The sequence below is a fragment of the Oryx dammah genome, unplaced genomic scaffold (assembly GCF_014754425.2).
Source record: "Oryx dammah isolate SB20612 unplaced genomic scaffold, SCBI_Odam_1.1 HiC_scaffold_17, whole genome shotgun sequence".
In the NCBI taxonomy this organism is placed as follows: domain Eukaryota; kingdom Metazoa; phylum Chordata; class Mammalia; order Artiodactyla; family Bovidae; genus Oryx; species Oryx dammah.
In genome coordinates this window covers 27,124,483-27,146,580 of record NW_024070201.1, presented here as the reverse complement: position 1 = coordinate 27,146,580, position 22,098 = coordinate 27,124,483, and the positions used below count along the sequence as shown (strand labels likewise).

At 54.2% G+C, this 22,098-nt stretch overlaps 2 protein-coding genes across 2 annotated transcripts in view; one reads left to right on the top strand and one right to left on the bottom strand.

Moving 5' to 3' along the window:
- Positions 1–16,687, top strand: part of PCSK7 (proprotein convertase subtilisin/kexin type 7) — a 26,287-nt gene extending 9,600 nt beyond the window's left edge. The window contains exons 9-17 of the mRNA XM_040258069.1: positions 1,201–1,301; positions 4,062–4,229; positions 4,656–4,763; positions 5,176–5,278; positions 12,499–12,655; positions 13,311–13,405; positions 14,361–14,454; positions 14,655–14,772; positions 15,038–16,687. Of these exons, the coding sequence (XP_040114003.1) occupies positions 1,201–1,301; positions 4,062–4,229; positions 4,656–4,763; positions 5,176–5,278; positions 12,499–12,655; positions 13,311–13,405; positions 14,361–14,454; positions 14,655–14,772; positions 15,038–15,400 (1,307 nt within the window). The 3' untranslated portion in view covers positions 15,401–16,687. The remainder of the gene's footprint in view (positions 1–1,200; positions 1,302–4,061; positions 4,230–4,655; positions 4,764–5,175; positions 5,279–12,498; positions 12,656–13,310; positions 13,406–14,360; positions 14,455–14,654; positions 14,773–15,037) is intronic.
- TAGLN (transgelin) lies at positions 16,633–22,098 on the bottom strand. Its single transcript, XM_040258082.1, has 5 exons — positions 21,874–22,098; positions 18,210–18,401; positions 17,918–18,095; positions 17,540–17,642; positions 16,633–17,195 (listed from the first exon to the last, which is right to left on the bottom strand). The coding sequence occupies exons 2-5, from the start codon at positions 18,387–18,389 to the stop codon at positions 17,051–17,053; spliced, it is 606 nt and encodes a 201-aa protein (XP_040114016.1). The 5' UTR covers positions 18,390–18,401; positions 21,874–22,098; the 3' UTR covers positions 16,633–17,050.

Sequence of the window (22,098 nt, the reverse complement as noted above, 5' to 3'; positions counted from 1 at the left end):
GTCTGGGTGTGTGTCACTCAGGGGTGAGGGCACCGTGTGTCTGGGTGCGTGTCACTCAGGTGAGGGGATAGTGTTTCTGGGTGCATGTCACTCAGGGTGAGGGGACCGTGTATCTGGGTGTGTGTCACTCAGGAGTGAGGGGCCGTGTATGTGGGTGTGTGTCACTCAGAGTTGAGGGGACCGTGTATGTGAGTGTGTGTCACTTAGGAGTGAGGGGCCGTGTATCTGGGTGTGTGTCACTCAGGTGAGGGGATCGTGTTTCTGGGTGCATGTCACTCAGGGTGAGGGGACCGTGTATGTGGGTGTGTGTCACTCAGGGGTGAGGGGACCGTGTATGTGAGTGTGTGTCACTCAGGAGTGAGGGGCCGTGTATCTGGGTGTGTGTCACTCAGAGTTGAGGGGACCGTGTATGTGGGTGTGTGTAACTCAGGGGTGAGGGAACCGTGTATCTAGGTGTCACTCAGGAATGAGGGGACCGTGTGTCTGGGTGTGCCCCCAGCTTCCATGTGTCTGTCTGAGTGTGTGTGCACAGTCTCTCTTCAGACTCTGATAGTGAGGAAGAACCAGCCCTGCTCTCAGGGGAGGTCAGGACTTCCTTATAAGTTATTCCTGGGAGCACTTTCTACCCATCACCTGAGATAACCCCCTCCGCGCCCCCAGCCCCCAGCTCCACCACCACATCTGGTTAGGCCTCTGCTCCAACCTCTCTTCCCACGGGTCACTTCCCTCCTGCTGAAACGTTCCCTGACCTCTCCGCCACACCAGCCTAAATTAACTGCCTTTTACCTGTGCTCCCTGCTGTAGGCATTTACCATCCCAACTGTACCTACTTCCCTAACCTCCCCTCTGACCATGGGCTCCCTGAGATCAGGTCTGTGGCCTTTCCCCACAGTCCCCATCTCTCACTCACAGTGTGACTCGCGGTAGATAACCGATAGGTAACTGAGAAACGCATGTGTGAATGGATGAGTCCCGTGTCGAGTGGCCACCCCCTGCAGTCTGCTGAAAGAATGGTCTCGGCACATACTACCCTCTGCCATTTGAGACCGCTTGTCCGGGGGAGGCATGTGGGTACTTGAAGGACTTGGACCACTGAGATCATTTTTGAAGCCCAGGACCAACCCCTCGATAATAACTCAGAGGTAAGTCTGATGTTCTCAGACCCTCACCTCCACTCCCATTTCTCTGCTCCTCCCCCAGGTGCTGTGGACGAGGAGGGACGAATGCCTTTCTATGCAGAGGAGTGTGCCTCCATGCTGGCGGTCACCTTCAGCGGCGGGGATAAGATGCTCCGGAGCATCGTGAGTGCTCTGCCCCACCCTGCCGGCCCTTTGCTCCCCAGCCTGGCTCTCGGGATCCTCTTCCCTAGCAGATCTGTTTCCCTAAGAGTCTGCCCCTGTTGATAGAATGGAGTTGAGGACTCTAAATGTATCTGTGTAAAGGGTCTTTAAACTTTAAATTTTAAAAATCCTATTTACGTATGGCTGTGCTGGTCTTCCTTGCTGCATGGGCTTTTCCCTAGTTTTGGCAGGTGGGGGCTCTGTTGTTACAGCGTCTGGACTTCTCACTGGGGTGGCTTTTCTTGTTGCAGAGCACAAGCTCTGGGGCACATGGGCCCAGTACTTGCAGCTCCCAGGCTCTAGAGCACGGGATTAGTAGTTGTGCCTCAAGGGCTTAGTTGCCCCGAGGCATGTGGAATCTTCCTAGCCCAAGGATTGAACCTGTGTCTTCTGCATTGGCAGTCGGATTCTTTACCACTGAGCCACGAGAGAAGCGCCTTCATCTTTAAATTTTTAACTTAACAAATATGCATATCTTTATAGGAATCACTCTGAGCACACGTGGATGAAAGAACCTTTGAAATGTCTTCCTTTGGTAGAATATGGGCTTTGCCTAATTTCTACAAGCTTAAAAAAAAATCATCATTGCATTGCTATGCAGTCCTTACGTAAATACTGCGAGTTCTGATCCTGTTCATCCTCAGGAGTAAAGCTAGTGGTTGTCTGCACCACATGGGTGGGAAAAGGAGTCTGGAATGTCCCCGTCAACCCCAGAGATAGCTCTTTCCTTGGAGCTGGGCTTGGAGTCACAGCAAACAAGAGGTTGGAGTCACAGCAAACAAGAGGTTGGAGCAAGGAAGTGGAGTTTCTCAAGCTGTGGGAACCTGTGAAGGAATTCAGAGTGCAGTGCCTACCCCCAGCTGGCTCAGCTCCAGCCCATCATCTTAGAGCTCCCTGGCCGTCCTGATGCCCGTAACAGAGTGACCCAGGAACGGGGGGCTCTCGGGCAGGGCTGGGCTGCAGCCAGCTGGTGTCACATTTCTCCAGTGGCTCGCGCTTGGGAGGACTCTCTGGGGCCGCTGGGAATTGGGCTGCTGCCTCTGGGTCAAATTCTCTTTCCCAAACTGAAATTCTGTTTTTGCCACTCAGTGACTTCTGGTCAATACTATGTTCCAAGGCTCTGGGCCAGGTGACCCCAGCCCCTTCCCCCACCCTGGGAGAAGAAAAAAGGGAGTGAGCTAAAGTAAGCGGGCAGGAGGCTTTGCTTAACAGACAGGAGTCTGGGTGCAGAGGGACACCACCCACCCCCAGCCCAGGCCAGGCTGGATGGGGAGGAACAACAGGAACATCCTGGCAGGACTGTTGCTCACCCTAGCCACAGTCGGGGGCCAAGAAGTTACCGGGCATACAAGATCCCCTTGTTCTGGGGCGCCTGTCTTTTCTCCTCTGGACTCAACTCTGCTTCACCCCCACCACTTTTTATCTGAACTATAATTTGTCCAGAAATGCAAAGAGAGTTTGTTCAGCCAATCTCCCATCTTTGAGTTGTCCCTGTCTTGAAAACCAGTTGCCAGTTTCTGTTCGGTGATCAGCTCAGTGGGACTGCCTCCCCCAGGGCGGGCACAGAGGGACACACCACTCTACCGTCTGCTGCCCAGGGCTCCTGCCACCGGAGGCAAGTTCACCAGCCTCCCGGCTCCACACTAGACTGTCACTGTGAAGCTGTTTCCTTAACAGGAAAAAATTAATCTGCTCCCTGGCACAGACCAGGCTTCCCACCCTCATTGAGACTTCCACTTGAAGAGATTTTCCCTCCTCTTCTGTGAGAGCACAGCGTCTGGGTGGAAATGACATGTCTTGGCAGCTGCTATAACAGCTGGAAGGCAAGCAACGAGGATGGTGGAGAAAGGGCAGCTCTTGGCAGAAGGTAGCACCTTGGTATCTGACCCAGGAGAGAAGTCTGGAAGGAAAAGATGTTCTTGTGTTAGCATGGGCACCACATGCTAGATCCAGAGGGCCATGGGCTGGAATGGATTCAGGCAGGGCCCTCCCTGGCTCCACCCTGTGTGGCTCCAGGGAGGATGAGAATGTGGAAAGAACTGGATGCCAGACATGTCCCTCCCCCTCAACCCCCACTCTCACCTCCCACCTCAGGACTGCAGGTAGAGAAGGGGGACCTGAGGCACTCAGCCGCAAGCAGGGAGGTGGCCCGGCCAGTCGATCGCCACAGGCCAGGGTGGGCAGCGGTGCAGATGCTCCGCCCATGCTGAGCCCACCGGTGGGCGAGGGGAACTCTGTCCTCTCCCTGGGACGCACTCCCTGTGTTCACCCTGGCATCAGGCCGGCCTGTCTCTGAGCCTCCAAGCTGGAGTTCCTAGCCCGGCGCGGTCACTGTTGTTCCAGCCCCAGCTGGGGGCCCCGGAGCTCCCCGGCCACTCCTCTGTCTCCACGGCTGCAGGGGTGGCGGGGTGGGGGGGGGGAGCGGCAGTGATTGAGGAAGGGATCATCAGCTGAGCAGGAATCAGGACACATGAGGCCTCTCCCCTCTCCACTTCTTTTCTGTGCTACTGCAGCCAAGACCCTCAGAGTAACTCATTTTTCTCAGCTCCAGAGGTTCTCCTGTAAGGCCCAGGAGGATAAAAAATCTCCTTCATCCTGACCGGCCAGACGGAGAGGTCCCGGGAGGCTCACTCGCTCTGAGGCCCCGCCCAGCCCCCTCCCCCTACCGCCCCAGAAACTCAGGCTCTAACCAGCCCCCGTCCCCCCCATTCTGCTTCCCAGGTGACCACCGACTGGGACCTTCAGAAGGGCACTGGCTGCACCGAGGGCCACACGGGGACCTCGGCCGCCGCGCCCCTGGCGGCTGGCATGATAGCCCTGATGCTGCAGGTGCGGCCCTGCCTCACGTGGCGTGACGTCCAGCACATCATAGTCTTCACGGCCACCCGGGTGAGCCCTTCGCAGGCAGATGCACGGTCTGGCCCAGCCCACTTCAGAGTTTTGGTCTCGAGGGCTTGGAGGTATCAGGAGGTTCAGATTCTAGATGTCCCAGGCATTAGGTGCCAGTGTCTCCCAGAGTTGCGTTCCTACAGAAGCAGTGTGGAGACCCCACCAAGACCGTAGACCTGAATTCACTTGTCCCTGTCCTGCTGTGGCCATGTCACCTGCAAAGGAGCATTCTGGGTGGGCTCCCAGGTCCCTCTGTAAGCAGGCCATTGGGCTGGTGACATCACGGGGCTTTGCCCTTTTGTCCCAGCTTTCCTCGGGGAGTCCCTTCCTAGCAGCCTTTGTGGGAGAGTCTGGGCTGGATGAGCCATCAGGGTGAGTCGGGAAACCTAAAATCTGCAAGGCTCACTAGGACCCCTGTGCTGTCAGTACGAGGACCGCCACGCAGACTGGATCACCAACGAGGCCGGCTTCAGCCACAGCCACCAGCATGGATTCGGCCTGCTCAACGCTTGGAGACTCGTGAACGCCGCCAAGGTGAATGGCTGTCCTGCATGGAGGGGCCGAGGGGGCGAACTGAACGCCTGAAACACTGCCCGTCACGTCGTAGGTGCTTAATAGATATTCATTCACCCGAGACCCATTTTACCCATGAAGAAGCAGGCTCAACACTCTATAAAGTTTCTTAAACTGACAGGAGAGTAAATGAGACCTTGGTGTTGCATGGAGCCCTCAGGGTGTCAGCTCCCCATCTGCCACCCTGGACCCAGCGTGTTCCCCAGCTCTGTGTTGTGATGCCACAGGGAGCAGTCCAGGTTGTCCGCAGAGTGAAAGACAGTGATGATTAAGGGAGAAATAAAAAGAGTGCAGCCCTAGGGGTCAGGTAGGTGAGATTGGCTGTGCGAGGTCTGTACGTTTGTTCATTTGCTGCCCCCTCTTCCTTTCACAGGTCTGGACATCTGTCCCTTACTTAGCTTCCTACGTCAGCCCTGTGTTGAAAGAGAACAAGGCAATCCCACTGTCTGCCCGCCCCCTGGAGGTGCTGTGGAATGGTAAGCGGTCAGCAGAAAGGGAGTTAATCCCGGGCCAGAGGCTCAGGGCGGGGTGATGGAGAAGTTAAACTCGTCCTCCTGCCGGTCCTGCCCCTTCCTTTAGGAGCTGAGCTCCAGCCAGATCTGTGGCGTTCTCTTTGACCATTTTAGGACATGTTGCTGCTTCTGAGTTGGCTGGCCCCCTGGCTGCTTGAGAGACCTTTCTCCCGAGTTACAGGTGGTGGGAGGGAGCTGCTGAGCAAGCCATTAGGCAGGCTGGCAGAAGGGCCAGGCCAGGACCTGGGAAGACAGGCACGAGTCGAAAGATGTTCCTTTGACTTCCATGCTAGGGACTTGCCAGATGATCCTCTGCAGCCCAGTGGGCTTTGGATGAAGTGAAGGAGCTGGGAATGTCTCCCTTTGATTCTGAGGCTTGTCTAATTACGGAATCAGCTGGGACCTGTTGGGAGAGGACAGAGAAGTCCCTAGAGGGCTCTCTAGACTGGAGTGGCCCTCCCTCCGCCTCCACCTACATCCCACCCAGGGCCACGGGACTGTCTGAACGGGTGAGGGCTGTCTGTGGGCAGTCAGAGACATGGTCTCGTATTGAGCCCAGAGGTTGAAACCCTTCCCAGAGAAGAGGGCGGCTGGGCTGGGGTACCATGCTAGAGGATCCTCTCTGCAGACTTCCCAGAGTTGCCACTGGAGAGTTTTCCATACCTCCAGTTCTTTGGGGATTTTTTTTTTCCTCAAGGAATTTTGACAAGCAGAGTTCTCCACTGTGTTTTGTAAAGTCGGAAGCATGCCATGCTTTGTACCCAGGTGGAGCTTTGTCCTCGCTGTTCCCATCCTCCTAGGAAGTGATCAGACCAGCACAGTGGCCCCAAGGAGGGATGGCCAAAGATGGGAGCGTAGAAGGGAGGGTTGGGGCCGCTCCCCTGGGTGGGAAGAGTTCGTTGTCTCTCTCCCTAACCATGTCCAGCACTTGCCCAGTTTCCCCTCTACGTGGAAGGAAATCCATGGGCCCGGTTCATTGCATTTTCCGTAAAAGGAATGCTGTCTTGGAAAGGGCATAAAGCATCAGCCAAGGCAGAAGAGTGTAGGAACATTCCCAGGAATGCAGTTCAAGTAGGAACCTCAGGGCTTTGCACTCACATGTCTTGGAGACAATACATCTTTTAACTTTTATTACCTCCTATCCAGAGCTGCTGTCTCTCATTTAAGTAATAGTAACCCACAGTCACGTCCATCAAGTGAGGCGGTCAGCTTAGAAGCAGGTTAGGGTCCTTTTCAACTTCATCATCCTTTGCCTCCCACTAACCAGGGACGTTCCCCAGCATGTCTGACAAACTCCCTCGGTACAGAGGCATCTGGAAACTGCTTGTTTGTCAGCAAGAAGCAGGAGAAAGAAGGACAGATTGTCCTGGGAGGAGGAGAGCGGGAGTTGGAGTAGGGGAGAGAAAGATGGAGAGAAGGGAGGTGGACTCAGCAAGTTTTGCTAACGGAGCCCTTCACGGGTTTGGAGGGCAGCCAACAGTCTGCTGATCTCCAGGGTCAGCAAAGATGTCTTCCCCTCTGTTGTTGTGACTCCAGACAGAACTGAAGGTCCAGGCTCATGGGCATTCTTGGAGGCTGCAGGAAGCCAGTCCAGTTCACATAGAGCTGAGCAACTCAGTCCTGGACGGTCAGCAAATCTCTTCTTCTATGGCCAAGTGATAGCCTTTCCCACCAAGACCTGGGCAAGTCAGTGTCCAAGGGCTGGCAGGTGAACTTTTTTGTAAGATAGAAGGAAGTGAATATTCCTGTTATGGAAAAGGAGGTGAAATTCCAAGACTTTAGAGTAGTGGTGACCAAGAGAACTTTCTGTGATGGTGGAAATGTTCTCTACTTGTGCTGCTAAGCTGCTCCATGGCACGAGGGATCTTAGTTCCTTGACCAGAGATTGAACCCATGTCCCCTACATTGCAAGGCAAATTCTTAACTACTCGACCACCAGGGAAGTCCCTGTAATTGATTTTAAATAGCCACATGTGGCTGGTGCCACCTTCTTAGGCAGGGCAGCTCTAGAGCAAGAGAGGTTGTCATTTCTCCCCATTGGCAGGAGGGCCCTTTGGTTCCTTTAGCTCTGACTCTGGGTCTGAAATGTCTTTGGAGGGCGGGAGAGAGGGTGGGGCTTGGGAGGCGGATCTCAAACACAAGGGAGCCTGTGTGTATTTACAGAAGATTCCTGAACACCTCTTGCAAATACCCTTTTATCCTTGTTTGCAGCCCCAGCTGGCTACCGCCAGCCATGTTTCTGTCCTGTTCCTTCCTGGCTCCTAATCTTCCTCTCCTGCCCAGTCTTTCCCTCCCCATTGATTCCTCCTTCTGCCTTCCAACTCCCTCAGCACATCTGTTAGGAAACATCTTTAAACCCCTGACTGTCTCCAGCTAGTAACCTTTTCAAATGAACTAACCAAAGCAACTGCTCACCTCTATCACCCTTTCTCCACTGCTGAAGACTTACTTCATCACTCTGAGGTGCCCCTCTCAGGCTCAGACCAGGGGCCAGCTCACAGCTCATCTCAGTCAATGATGCTTAGCCCTGTTGTCAGACCAGATTAACGAGGCCTGTGTGTCAGCCTTCGCCCTCCTCCACCTCCTCCTCCCTGCTCCTCCTGTGGCTCCAGTGGCCTCCTTTGCTCCATGGTCCTCTTCTGGCCTGAGGAACTTGGTTTTCTGTTCACTCACCTCACTACTTCCAAACGATGGGTTCCTTCTGAGATTCATGCCATATTCTTGACCCTCCCTCTACGTCTTCGTCCTCGATGGCCCAGTTGTACTTATGGCTTTAGCTGCCACCTCTCCACAAATGATTCCTAGATTGACATGTCTTATTCTGATCCCTAAACAAGGATAGTGACAAGGATAGAGATTTTTCTAGTTTCTGTAAGATTATGGGCAAATAAAACCTTGGGATCTTCTCGGCAGTGGTTGAACAAGATCCCATGTTGCTAAAGGTAAAATAATAATATGATCATCATCATCAACTAAGAGAGTGCCCTGGGACTTCCTGGTGGTCCAGTGGTTAAGACTCTGCACTTCCGCTGCAGGGGGTACGGGCTTCATCCCTGGTCAGGGAACTAAGATCCTGCATGCCATGCAGTGCAGCCAAAAAAAAAAAGATAAATGCCTTTTATGTGCCAAGCACTGGCCTAAGGGTTAACTCATTTAATATACTAGCTCAATTCTAATGAAATAATTCTCATGTTCTCACATGCGTGGCCACCTAAGTCCCTGTACACACCAATAAGTAACTGCACGCAGCATGCCACTCTGTACACATGCTAACACAGACCAGCACGCTCAGGTCTCTTTTAGGATTCTATTCTGTTCTATTATGCTTTGTAATGTGTCGCTTGGTGGCTCAGATGGTAAAGAATCTGCCTGCAATTCAGGAGACCCAGGTTCAATCCCTGGGTCAATAAGATACACTAGAGAAGGGAACAGCAACCCACTCCAGTATTCTCACCTAGAAAATTCCATGGACAGAGGAGCCTGGTGGGCTATCGTCCATGGGGTCGCAAAGAGTTGGACACAACTGAGTGACTAAGCACACCTACATGCATAGTAAAAGTTTATATGTATATAAATTTCACATATATAAATGTACATGTGTACAACCTCACCACACCAAAGTAAGACTATAGGAATAGAAGTGGAATGAGCACAAAGACAAAGAGAATGAGAGAAGAGATCACAGCAAAGTAGAGATTGCAGTACATTTTTGGAAGATAGAGCATGAATGGAGAAGTGAGCAGGGCTAAGAAAATTGCAAACCAAATACCTGCAAGAGTGATCCTAGGCAACAAGCTCGTTTATGCCACAGAATCTCCAAAGACTCAGGGCTGGAAATTCCCTGCAGTCCAGTGGTTAGAACTCTGAGCTTTCATTGCCAGGGCCCAGGTTCATTCACTGGTGTGGGAACTAAGATTCCACAAGCCACACAATGTGGCCAAAAAAGAGGGCTCAGGATTCAGAGGCCCCATGCACTTCAGAGGACAAAGATGAGATATGAGAGTAGAACCAGGTATCATTTAAAAGGTGGACACCCAGGTGCCTTCTCCCATGCTTAGCAGCCAGGTGGTGGCAGGAGTTGGGAAGTTTATTCTCCAGAGCCCGGAGCCCCCAGGTACAGCAGAAAACAGGAGACAGAGGGTGTATCTTAGAATGATTAACCATGAACCATATAAGGGGGACGTGTTACAGATAAGAAAACTAATTCTCGTAGCTAGTAAATGGCTGGCCTGGAATTTGAGCCCAGGCTGGGTGGCTCCAGAGCCCAGGCTCTTAGCACTAGCAGGCACAAGTGATGAGTTGAGAAAGGATTTGTTTTTCCTTTGTAGTGGGAAAGGCGTAAGCAAGAAAATCCAGCCAAGAGACTGGATAATTGGTCTGATCCAGTGTTGGCCTTTTACCAGATAGTTACTGTGAAAGGAAAAGAAAACAAGGGAATGTAAATAAGAACGTGTCGGAGAGATGAGCTGTGGGATCTTAGGCGCTTAGAGAAGAGGAGCTTGACAGATCTCTTGAGGAGCAAGAAAATGAAGGAATCAAGAAGGTGGTGGAGGGACTTTCCTGGTTGATGGTCCAGTGGTTAAGATTCCACACTTCCACTGCAAGGGGTGCGGATTTGATTGCTGGTTGGGGAACTAAGATCCCACATGCCGCATGGTGCAGCCAAAAAAAGAAAGTAGTGGAGAAAGCGAAGGGACAGCCGGTTGCTTTCTGGGAAGGTGGAACATTGGCTTCCATGAGTTGCAAGAGTGAAAGAAAAGACACACGTTCACACAGACAAACGCAGTGAGAAGGCTCAGTGCGTATTTACCAACACAGCATCAAGAATTTGCAGCTTTTTTGTTCTCATTTTTGCTCAGCTACTGTTCTAATTTGTGTTGTTTACGTAATAAATCCCACAAGGGAAGTTACTAACCCATTCAAAAGTGAAGCAGTGCCAGATAAGGACGAGGCCCGGGGTCTGGCCATGGAAGTCTGTGCTGACGTGGGGTGGAGAAAGGTCTGTGGAGTCGAGGAAGGAGAGGGATGTGAAGAGATGGCATCTAACAGGTAGACCCGTGAACACTGGTGCCGTCTGGTAATGGGTGGTGGTCCTCCTCCCTGACGTGAGCCCAGTGAGAGGGGGACTGAGTGGAAGGCCAGGATGAACAGGAAGGACAGACAGTGGGGCCACAGGAAGCCCTGGGCCTTTTCTTCCCTCTCTCTTCTTCTTTTTTACCTTGGCTGTGCTGCACAGCTTTCGCGACCTTAGTTCCCTGACCAGGGATTGAACCCGGGCCCTCAGCAGTGAAAACTCGGATTCCTAACCACTGGACAATCAGGGAACTCCCCACTCTTTCTTCTTTGACCAATTATCCATGCCCACACCACCTCACCCATAGACTAGAATCAGCTATTTTAGCTGGCTTTCCTGTCACCTGTTTCTTCTTTCTATTCCAATTCACCCTACCCACAGCTGTTAGGAGTAACCTCCCTTTAACACTTAAAAAAAAAAAATTCCATCCTTGCACAGTAATCTCTAATAATTCTCAGTTGCTTGTTTAAAATGAAAATGTTAAAGCCTTTCCCATCCGAGGTCCCGTGCCCGTCATCTCTTCCTCTCTGAGCTTCTTCATCTGTAGAATTGGGTATTGCTCTCTGCTTTGCCTGTTGGCCTGAATTAATGGAAGAGAAGTTGTCTTGGAAAGAGTCATTTCTCATCACAGCCTAATTTCTTAATATTCCCCAACTGAGTCTTCTACTTCACTATTTCGGTTTTTTAACTTTTTATTTTGAAATAATTGTAGATTGACAGGAGGGTGCAAAGAACTGTTCAGGGAAGTCCTATGAGCTCTTCTCCTGATGTTAAATGTCTTTGAATAGAACAATAGGAAAACCAAGAAAATGATATTGGTCCAATTCATAGAACTTACTCAGATTTTACCAGTTAGAGATTCTGTGTGTGTGTGTGTGTGTGTGTGTGAGAATATGTCTGTGCAACTTTACCACGTGTAATCTTGTGTATCCACCACCACAATCAATGCCAAGAGCCATCCCGTCCCAGGACTCCTCTGTCACCCCTATGGCCACACCTGACCCCTTGGCCCCATCCCTGGCACCTGGCACCCACTCATCTGTTCCCCATCTCTATAGTTAACATTATTCATGAATCTTATGGAGATGAAATTGTGCACTATGTGTCCTTTCAATGTTGGCTTTTTTCCCTTCAGTACAATTTCCTTGAAGTTTGTTCACTTCACTGGTTGGGGTGGGTTTTTTGTAGTTCGTGTTTTTAAATGCATAGCTCATGTTTTACTTATCTGTGGCTCTGTTGGGTCCTCATTCCTGGGCGCCAGCGTTTGTCTAGTTGTGGCGAGCAGGGCTCCTCCCTGTTGCGGCGCACGGCTCCTCGCTGCGGTGGCTTCTCTCACCGCAGAGCACAGGCTCCAGGCGCGTGAGCTTCAGCAGTCTCGGTGCTTGGGCTCAGCAGTTGTGGCGCACGGGCTTAGTTGCGCCACAGAATGAGGGGCCTTCCTGGACCAGGGATCAAACCTGTGTCCCCTGCATTGGCAGATGGATTCTTAACCATTGGACTACCAGGGAAGCCCATCACTTCAGCAGTTTTTTTCTTTCCCCCCAAAAACGTGTGTTTCCTTCAATATGAAACTTGGTCATTTCTACCTCTGCCTTTATATATGCCATTTTCCCTTCTAGCGTACCCTCTACCAACGCTCTCTACCAAGCTGTATTCACTTCCTTCCTCAGAGTGGGTCTCACAGTTGAGTGCTTAAACCTGTCTGCCTCATCTCTGTTCTGGCATCAGTTATGTGGACCTCATACGATGTCATTTCCCACTTGCAGGCAGAAGGCAGAGGCCGTATCCAACTTACCTTTACATTCCCAGCGTCTAGTACAGTGCCTGAAATGTAGGAGGTACTCAGGAAATTATTATTTGGATGAATGAACGTTGGAAATGGCTCTGTTTGTTTCTTGTCTTGTGTCTTGGTTATGTGTTGCCTTCCTGACTGGACTCTAAACTAAATTATAAACTTGAAATCAGCAAGTGTATTCCCTTTCCTAGTGTACACAAGGTTCAGTCAGGGTGGCCAAAGATACTTGTATATGCCTTTGTGTTGGTGGGGTGAAGTGAGGGCGTAAGTATCTGTGGGGCTGGTTTCCCAGCTGCCCAGCCTGACTTCCCACAGTCAGCAGGATGGACCTGGACATGTCGGGGCTGAAGACCCTGGAGCACGTGGCCGTGACTGTCTCCATCACCCACCCACGACGTGGCAGCTTGGAAGTGAAGCTCTTTTGCCCCAGTGGCATGATGTCCCTTATCGGCGCCCCCCGCAGCTTGGACTCGTACGTACTTGTGCCCCTACATTCTGAGCTCTCTTTGCAGTGAGGGCCTTGTCCAGGAGAAGGTCTGGGAGGAGTAGACACTCACCTTGTCCTAAACTCCCCGGTGTTGGCTTTGTGACCTGCTTTGTTCAAGTGCTTACAGCGTGCTCGGCACTGCACTTTACGTATGTTTTCTTCAATCCTTGTAAGAACGATGCAGAGGGACTTCCCTGGCAGTCCAGTGGCTAAGACTCTGTGCTCCCAGTGCAGGGGGCCCGGGTTCAATTCCTGGTCACAGAACTAGATCCCACCTACCACTCTGCACGACCAAGAGAAAGACGACGGAGAGTAGACTTTGTAACCTCCTTTTACAAGTGAGGAAACAAGTCATAGACCTAGTAAGCGCCTGAGAGAGTAACAGTAAGCCTAGATCTATGAGACTCCCAAGCCTGTGTTCTCTCCACGTTTGCCTTTTCCACTTCACCATGTTGACACATGCCCCTCAGCTCCTGAGATCATCCCGGAGCAAGGGCCAGCACTTGAGGGCCCCTTGTGGCACCCTCCTGATTGGCTGTAGCTCAGACCATAGCTGCTACTACAGTAAGAAAGTGCTCCTGGGCAAAGGGGTCAACTCCCTGCTCCACACCCTCCTCTGTCTCCTGTGCTCTTGCCCCAGGGATCCCAACGGCTTCAATGACTGGACCTTCTCCACGGTTCGGTGCTGGGGGGAGAGGGCGAAAGGGACCTACAGACTCGTCATCAGGGATGTAGGTAAGCCTGCCTGCCTCCCAGCCAGTTCCTCTGGGTCTCAGAGTCCCCACAGAAAGTGTCCCAGGTGGAACACCTAGGGCGCCATCGGACCATAAGGGTAGCTGCCAAGAAGTATGCCTCACCCACAGAGTGGGCATTGAGACCTGTTCATTAATTGTTCATTAATACTACCTCTCATCTTCCTTGGCAAAGTGACTGATCCATTTTTCCTCAGGATAGCAACACAAATTCCTTGTTGAAACCACATTTCAAGTTCTTTCACATATAACCATCCTGCGGCCAGCCCTGGTAGGCAGGTAAGGGCAGGACTAATTTTCACCATTTTTTTTTTAACTGAGGTGCACCCAAGGTTTGAAGTAACATATGTGAAATCATACAGTACTTTAAGGAGAAAATTGGAAACTGAACCCAACCCTCCCAATTTCTCCCAAATTAGGTATACATCAGGCTTTCCTCATAGCTCAGTTGGTAAAGAATCCTCCTGCAATACAGGAGACCTCGGCTCGATTTCCTGGTTTGGGAAGATCCCCTGGAGAAGGGAACAGTTACCCACTCCAGTATTCTGGCCTGGAGAATTCCCTGGACTGTACAGTCCATGGGGTCGCAAAGAGTCTTTCACTTTCAGGTATACCTCACCAGACTGGTGGTTTTCAGACCTTTAATTTAGCAGGACTTTTTTTTTTTTTTCCCAAGAAAAATCCCAGCTGAAACCTTAAAACATGAAAGAGGAAAAACTTCTTAGCTTTAGAGTGCTCCCTTTCACCCTCCCCTTTCCATTCCCAAGAGCACCCGAGAGGCAGGTCTGCAGAACCCCGGGGTCAATGGGACACAGTTAGACGACTGTGGCCGCCCACCCATGCGGGCTGAGTCCCTCTGGGTGGCAGGGCAGGCGGGCCTTCTGCCGTCTGGCCAGCCGCGAGGCGAGACTCACGGACCGCCCTGCTTGCCGCCCTAGGAGACAAGACGTCCCAGGCCGGCGTCCTCCGGCAATGGCAGCTTATCCTGTATGGCTCTGTGTGGAGTCCAGTAGACATCAGAGACAGACAGAGGTAGGTGTAGACGTGGGCGTCTGAGGGCCGGGGACTTGGGGGTGGAGGATGGGGAGGCCACCTAGGGAGCTCCACTTCCTGTGTCCCCTGTTTGCTGTGGGACCTCGCCCTGTCCAGCTGGCAGGCGGAAGGATGGGCAAGGCAGGCGGGTGGAGGAACCAGGCTGAGTGGGGCATCGTTGTCTCCTCTCTGCTCCACAGGCTACTAGAAAGCGCCATGAGTGGGAAATACCTGCACGACGGCTTCACGCTGCCCTGCCCGCCCGGGCTGAACATCCCCGATGAAGACGGTTACACCATCACCCCCAACACTCTCAAGGTGTGGGCAGGCAGGGGTACCCTGGGGTGTTGTCCTCAGTGGGCAACTCAAGGCTTCTTGGGAGTGATGGACTGGGCAGACCTGGGTCCCCATTTTCCTGGCTAACTCTCTTGTGGGCGGGGGTGGTGGAATAGAGGGTGTGGCTTGGGGGTGGGAGAGGCAGTCCCCAGAAGGAGAGAGACGCTCTGAGCTCACTGTTCTGGGCTGAGAAAGGCTGCAGGCTTCTGGGAGAGCAGCCCTACATAGGTGCTTGTCTTTCCCCCAGACCCTGGTGCTGATTGGCTGCTTCACCATCTTCTGGACCATTTACTACCTGCTGGAAGTATACTTGAGCCAGAGGAACATGGCCTTTCGCCCAATTTGTCAGAGTGGACCGTGCCACTGGCCCCAGCGAAGCCAGAAAGCCAAGGAGGAGGGGACAGAACTAGAATCAGTGCCCCTTTGCAGCAGCCAGGATCCAGATGGAGTGGGGCTGGAGAGCGAGGGCTCTCCCACCACCTCAGGGCTCCACGCCCCGGACCTGCTGGGTCAGGGGGACTGGGGCCTGTCCCAGAGCAGGGGTGCCCTGGATGCCCCTCAGCTCCTGCCCCCAGACCTGCTGCAGGGGAAGGAGGCGCAGGCATGCTGACCCGGGGCCCGACAGCCACCGTGGGACGGGCTCTCACTTCCTAAGGCTGTAGGAGTGTGGAAAGCTGCTTCCGAGTCCTGGGAGCTCTGGGCAGAAAGCAGTCCGGGTGCTTCCAGCTGGGACCAGAGGCCTGAAGACGCCCTCTGGCTAAAGACCACGCTCAGGGAGGGCATGGGCCTGCAGAAGGTCCAGTCAGCAGAGCAGCGGTGCCAGAGAACAGGCTGGCAACAGCCATGGAGCCTTCCTCCAACAGAGTAGGAGCTTTTGGTGAGAAGGTCTCAGACGACGGCTTAGGGCTTCCACTGGGCCAGCCTCCATCCTTGCTTCTCCAGGGCGGGCCAGCAGTGTGGGTCACCTAGACCCTCAGCACGCATGGCCAGGAGAGCATCTCAGCAGAAGTGTCACTGGGGTCCCTTGAGAAGAGGGCTTAGGGGTGGAAGCTGGAAAGAGCCCCCCAGATATGCCTGTCCGTGTAACGACCCCTGGGCCAGAAACAGCAGCCCTTCCCTCTCTGCCCCTCACCATCGAGCCTCAGCCTTGGACTTGGCCATGTTGGTTTGGCAGTCAGCCCCCAACTCAGCACACGTGCCCTGAAAGCAGCTGCCTGCATCAGTCCTGATCAGCAGAAGCCCACCTTGAGCACGCCCTGACCCCTTCGTCCTGAAGGACCAGTACAATGCGCCTGGCAGGGCTGTGGATGGGCACGGCCCCAGGCCCAGGCCGCTCCACCGGGGCATCTTCAGCAGGTCTGCCGCCGCCCCATCTTCCTCTGCAAAGTACTCAGGGAAATGGCCGTGCCCACCGGAGGCCGGCCGGCTGCCTGGCGGGCTGCAACTCCCTCCCATTTTTGGCCTCCTCCCCTCTGAGCGAGTTGGTTGATTGGAACTTTGTTTTTTTTTTAATGCTTACGATTTGGTTTTCTCTTTCCACAGCAACATTTTGTTGAATTTTTTTGGCACAGCTTTTCCAAAATAAAAACCTTCCACACAGTGTCGCCCTTTGCCCACTCCTTTTGGCCACCTCCCCAAAGCTAACACAAGTTGCCAAGCTGCCCCTCTTTCCCTTCAGAACTGTCATCCATGCCCCTCTTCCACCCCCTGAAATCGTGGAACACACGGGAACCCGAGCTGCCTGCCTGTTCCCCGCTCAGACTTCCTGGAACCAGAACCAAAGCGACCAGGGCAAATCAGACTCTGGCAGCCAGGCCTGAGAAAAAAATTTATGTATATATATTTTTTTCTTTTTGAATTTCAACCCCCCAAATATTCCAGCAAAAAAAAAAAAAAATCAAGGGAGGTTGGGCTGGGTCTCCTTCTATGAACATCTGCTTCCAAGGAGGACAGTGGACTTGCCCACGCCCAGGCTACCGCCAGCCCACGTCTCCCCTGCTCAGCCCAGGGTGGGGAGACGGCAGAGCTGGTGGGGAGGCTGGGAGGGGGGCGGGGGGAACAGTGCTTTGGGGTCAGGAGTTGGGCTGAGGCTGAGGGGTGGGGGCGAGCTGCCCAAGTGCAGTCACCTTTGCTCAGTGACGGAGCCTCGAAGCTTGGCCGGGGCTGAAGGAACTACACGGCTGTGTGTGAGGCAGGCGAGGCAGGATGCTGTGGCCAGCGAGCTGGGCAAAGGCGGGGCTGGGCGCCGGCCCTCGCCCTCTTAACTGATGATCTGCCGGGGCCGCCCGTAGCCCGTCATGCCAGCCTGCGAGGCCCCTCTGTTGCTGCCCATCTGTAGGCCAATGACATGCTTGCCCTCCTGCAGCTGGCTCTCTGTGAATTCCCTCTTATGCTCCTGGGCTTTCCTAGGAGAGGAGGAACCAGGACAAAGACTTGCCGGGACTGTGTGTTTTCCATCTGCCTTTGGTTTCCTCTGTTACTTCCTAGCCCGATGCCATCCCCTCCCGTGTTTCCCTCCTCTCATTTCCTTATTGCAGTTGCCCCGCAGCACGGGCTGGGAAGACTGGCTCAGATAGGAGGGTGGAAAGGGAGGAGTCAAGATGTACTATGGACCCACTTGCCCCACCCTAGCCCTTCACTGTGTACCTTTCCTGGCTTTCTGCTTCCTGTGACAACTGCACTAACCGGCTAGCCCCCCTCCTGTAGAAACCCAAGCTTAGCATGCAGGGAACCCCTGGTGGCCACATACTTCATAAACCAGTTGGGATCTCCACGGTAGTGTCCATCATTCTTGGTCACTGCCAAGCTGCCCAGGGCCATCAAGGTCCTCTGCACCGCAGCCAGGTCTTTGCCTGTGAGTAGGAAGAGGGGAGGGGAGACAGCCTTTAGGACTGTAAACAGAATCCGAAGGCAGAGCCAGCCTGTGCCCCTTAGAAAGATGGCCAAATCGGGGGCAAAGGTGGTCCTGAAATCGAAGGGGGTGCAGAGATCCCACTGTGGGAATAGGATTCTCCTGGTGTATGCCACTCCGGATGTGCAGACCCGTCATGGTGGCAGGTTGGATCATCCCTCATCCCTGCCTCCACCTCCTGTTCACCTGCCTTGTCCACCCATCTCCTCTCTCTACCTTCAAAGAGGTCAACGGTCTGGAACATGTCAGTCTTGGTGACGCCATAATCCTCAGCTGCCTTCAGGAACTGAGCCACCTGCTCCATCTGCTTGAAGACCATGGAGGGCGGGTTCTCGGGCACCTTCACTGGCTTGGAGCCATCAGGATACAGGCTGTTGACCAGCTTGCTCAGAATCTGCCAGGCGAAGAAGGCAGCTGAGCACTCAGCTTGGGGTGGGGGTGGGGGGCCCTGCCCCATGACGCTGGCATGATGGCACGACCCCTGGCCCCTGCCCCAGGTGTCACTCACCACGCCGTTCTTCAGCCAGACCTGGAAGCCCAGGCGCCCGCGGTCGGGGCGCCCCACATCGGGGCCACACTGCACTACGATCCACTCCACCAGCCGCTCCTCCAGCTCCTCATCATACTTCTTCTCGATTTTCGATTGCACTTCCCGGCTCATGCCATAGGAAGGACCCTTGTTGGCCATGTCGGCGGGGAGCTAAAGCAGCACAGGCCAGAAGAGGGAGGGGGTCAGGGAGTCAGAGAACAGCTCTACTGTCACTGGTGCCTGGCAGGTCTTGTCTTCCAGCTCTGAGGGTCGGGGGAGTAGGGAGACCACCCTAGCTCTTTATCTACCTCCCCTTGCTTCCTGGTTTTGTATCCACGGCACTCACCTGGGCTAGCTCATCCCCTCAGTCCAGAAAGCCTCTCTGAACTTGGAGACTAGATCTTTGGCAGTCTAGAGCAGGAGTCAGTAAACTGTTCTGGTAAATAACCAGATAGTCATTTTACTGACAGTCATATTTTAGGCTTTGCAGGCCATAAACTCCCTGCCATTGTAGCATTGAAGCAGCTTTGGGCAGTATGTAAACAAGTGAGCATGGGTGGGTTCAAATAAAACTTTATTTACACAAAAAGATGACAGGCTGCATTTATGGGTTTGACAATCCCTGGTCTAGAGCACCCTTTCTTTGCTAAGATTGGTGACAGAGGCACTGGAGAGGTCTTTTGGAAGAGACCACATTGACCCTCAAAATGAAGCCAGCAGATGTCTTTGTCTGTGAGGTGTGAGGTGGTTTGGTGCCTCTGCCTGAAGTTATGGGGGTCCCTCCAACTCTCAGTTCTCCCAGAAGCAGGAATCCCAAAGCTCCAGCTCTTTGCCAGCTCAGTTCAGCCTCCAGGCGACAGCCACAGAGGCTGAAGCTTCCCCACCCCTGGTAAGGGCTAGGAAGCCAGGAAAGCCCAGGAGCTTTTGGCCAAGAAGCTGCATTTCCCCAGAGGAGCCAGATGCGCAAGGGCTGCCAGCCGATGGATGCACCCACCGCCCTGCCTGGTGACCTCAAGCTCTCACCACCGTGGGAGCTTGAGTAACCACGAAGCCAGAGTTCTCCAAGGACGTGAGCCCAGCATCTGCCAAGCAGAGCTGGGAAGCCCTCCCCAACCTGTGGCCTAGGGCCTGGGGCTGGCCCTACTCAGGAGCGCCCACAAGTGGCAGGGGACCAGCGGGAGCAGGGCCAGGCAGGGAGGCTGCTGGGCAGGCTTGGGTGTGGCCGGTCAGGAGGAACCTGAGCTGGCCTCAGGTATCACGTGGCGCCAGAGCTCATCAGAAGAGTCCTTTGAAAGAGGAATCAAATGAGGCCAAACCATTCCCTGGCCTCCGAGAGGTCAGAGGTTGGGAGGGAGAGCATGGTCTGAGGATGGAGGCAGTCACTACCGTGTTCCCCCAACTCCCTCTCCTGTCAGAGCTGAGCCCTTCTTCCTCCGCACTCCCATGGAAGGCAGTAGACACCATCACCTCACAGGGTCCCAGCTAAGCTGCCAAAACCCACTTGCCCGGCCCTTCCTTCCCCATGGCTGATGGCTTTCCTGAGCTCTCATGCCCTGTCTGTGCAAGGAGGAAAATGTATCTACCCCAGAGAACTGGGAACATTCCAGAAGGCCCTGTCTTTGATGACCCAACACACGGTCTGTCCCTCAGTGGAGCTCCTTAAAACGCTGGTCTTTTGCCCCCAGAGCCAGTCTCCTGGTAGTGACCCAAGAAAGCCAGCCCCTGACCAAGTGGTAAAAAGCAGAGTTTCTCCTGCTCCAGGCTCCACCCCTCTTCATAATCATATTCCCTGAGGGGATTGCAAAGTTTGGGAGAAGAAAACAAGAGAAAGGCTCCTCTAAATTCCAGCCACTTGGCCCCTCACTTCTCCCTGAGTCTGCTTCCTTATTTGTAAAGTGAGGGCTGGACCACCTCCGAGAATGTGGTTCTCAGAGCATCCCAGCCAGCGATGCCAAAGAACCCAAAGGCCAAGTCCCTCCCTTCCCTACCCCACTGTGTCTCATCCCTGCTTCCCAAGGACTCCTGGGCAAAGTACTGAGGTTAAGACACACCATAGCTAGTACCAGGGGATTTCAGCCCATATCCTTCATCCAGGCCTCTGACCCTCCCGCCTCCTCTCAGCTTTCACCGCACCATCCCAGGCAAGCAGGAGGCACCCCATGGCCTGGGCCCCACCTCCCACCTCCCACGTCCTGCCTTTCCCTCCCCTCTTCCCCCCCTTTCTGCCCCTCCCCCCCAGACCTCGCACTGGGCCCATGAGGAACAGGGGCCAAGCAGAGTGCGTCTCCCATCCCCAGCTTCCAGCCTCAGGAGATTCAGGACAGTCAAGGTGCCAGGGCTCACAGGGACAAGGACACAAGCTTGCAGCCCCAAGATCTAGAGACGACATTTGCATTTTGATCAGAACCAGGGAGGGAAATGAAAGACACCCCACCCCCACTCTCCTGGTGGAGAGTCTGAAAGCAGGAGGGTTCCAAGAAGAATCCTGCCAGGCCCTCTGACAAGGGCCTCTCCAGGCCCACCTTGGAGCTGCTGGGGAGAAGGGGGGCGAGGGGAGAGAGTGGCCCACCCAGGGTCTTTCCAGGCAAAGGTTCCTAGGACAGGATGGACAGGGAGCCTGAGGCTCTGCCTTGACCGCCCCCCTCCCCCCTGGCCCTGTGGCTCCATCAGCCTCCCCTCCCTGGAGAAAAAAAAACAAGCCCAGCTGCCAAGAGGCGGGGCAGCTCCTCCCAGCAGGAACCTGGAAAGCCAGGGTTCTCTGCTGGACTGCTGTGCCCCTCTGTCTTCAGAACAAACAAAACACAGGACACAGGACAAGCACAGGAGCGGTGGCCTGACTAAATTCTGGGGTCAGGGGAGACCTGTCCTACCCACCTACCCTTTGAAAAACAACCACTAAAGGAAACGCCAGACCTCAGGAGAAGGCCCTGCCTGGCCCTGTCTGCACCGCCCAGTCCATCACGCCAAGGCTCTTGGCAGGCCACCACCATCCTCTGCTGGTGGGTGACCTCCCCCTCAGGGTATGGAGGGAGCTGCGTGCTGGGAGAGGCAGCCTCTTACCATCCCCACATCCTGCCACCCTGGCCAGTTCCAGAAGACAAGAGCTTTGTGGTCCTTCCCGCTTCCTCAGTGGCTACCCAGGGCCTTTCCTAGGCTGCTCAGGACCTGGTGACCCAGCAAAGGGTCACTGCGCTCCAGCCCTGGTGTACCACACACCCCCTTCACCTCCTCCGACATCCTCCAGGCCTGGCTGGATAGCAGACAACAAGCCTTGGGTCTAAACCGAGTCCACCTTTGAGCCCATCACACCACACGTAGGGTGACTAAGGCTGAAAATGGGGCGCCTCCCTGACCCCAGTTTCCCAGGTTTCCACCATCAATCCTTCTGCACCAGCCAAGTCTCCCTGGGCATCTCAATTGGGTTCAAGGCTGCCCAGTCTAAGAAGTAAGGGACTCTAGTAACCCCCTCCCACCCAGCAAGCTAGGACCACCTCTGCTGGTGGAGGTGGGGAGTGCACACTGAAGAGGGTGGGCTTCCCCCTGCCTGGGAGCCTGAGAGTTCTGCCTACAAGACACCCACTGCGACCTCCAACTGCTGAGCCCCAGCCCAACTCCCCTCCAGACCCCGGACAAATGCACTTACAGGGTTTCCTCGAGGCTCTCGGGAAGGCGTGAGCTCTGTCTGGACTTGGACAGACAGGATGGGGCACTGGCTGGGTGAGGGGTTTAAAGGGCTGCCACGGCGGTGATGTCAGCCTCCCCCCGCTGACTCGCCTCGGCCCCCTCCTGTCCAGAGGAAACCGGCTCCTTCCCCACCCCCGGCTCCCCCAGTGACTCCACACAGGCTCCATATTTGGGGAAAGACACC

Bases quoted from the DNA above. Each gene is read 5' to 3' on its own strand.
- TAGLN (XM_040258082.1), bottom strand. From the start codon at position 18,389: ATGGCCAACAAGGGTCCTTCCTATGGCATGAGCCGGGAAGTGCAATCG. The intron at 18,096-18,209 runs GTGAGTGACACC...TTCGCCTGGCAG, and splicing joins TCTGGCTGAAGAACGGCGTG to ATTCTGAGCAAGCTGGTCAA. The intron at 17,643-17,917 runs GTAGAGAGAGGA...TCCTACTCACAG, and splicing joins GACCGTTGACCTCTTTGAAG to GCAAAGACCTGGCTGCGGTG.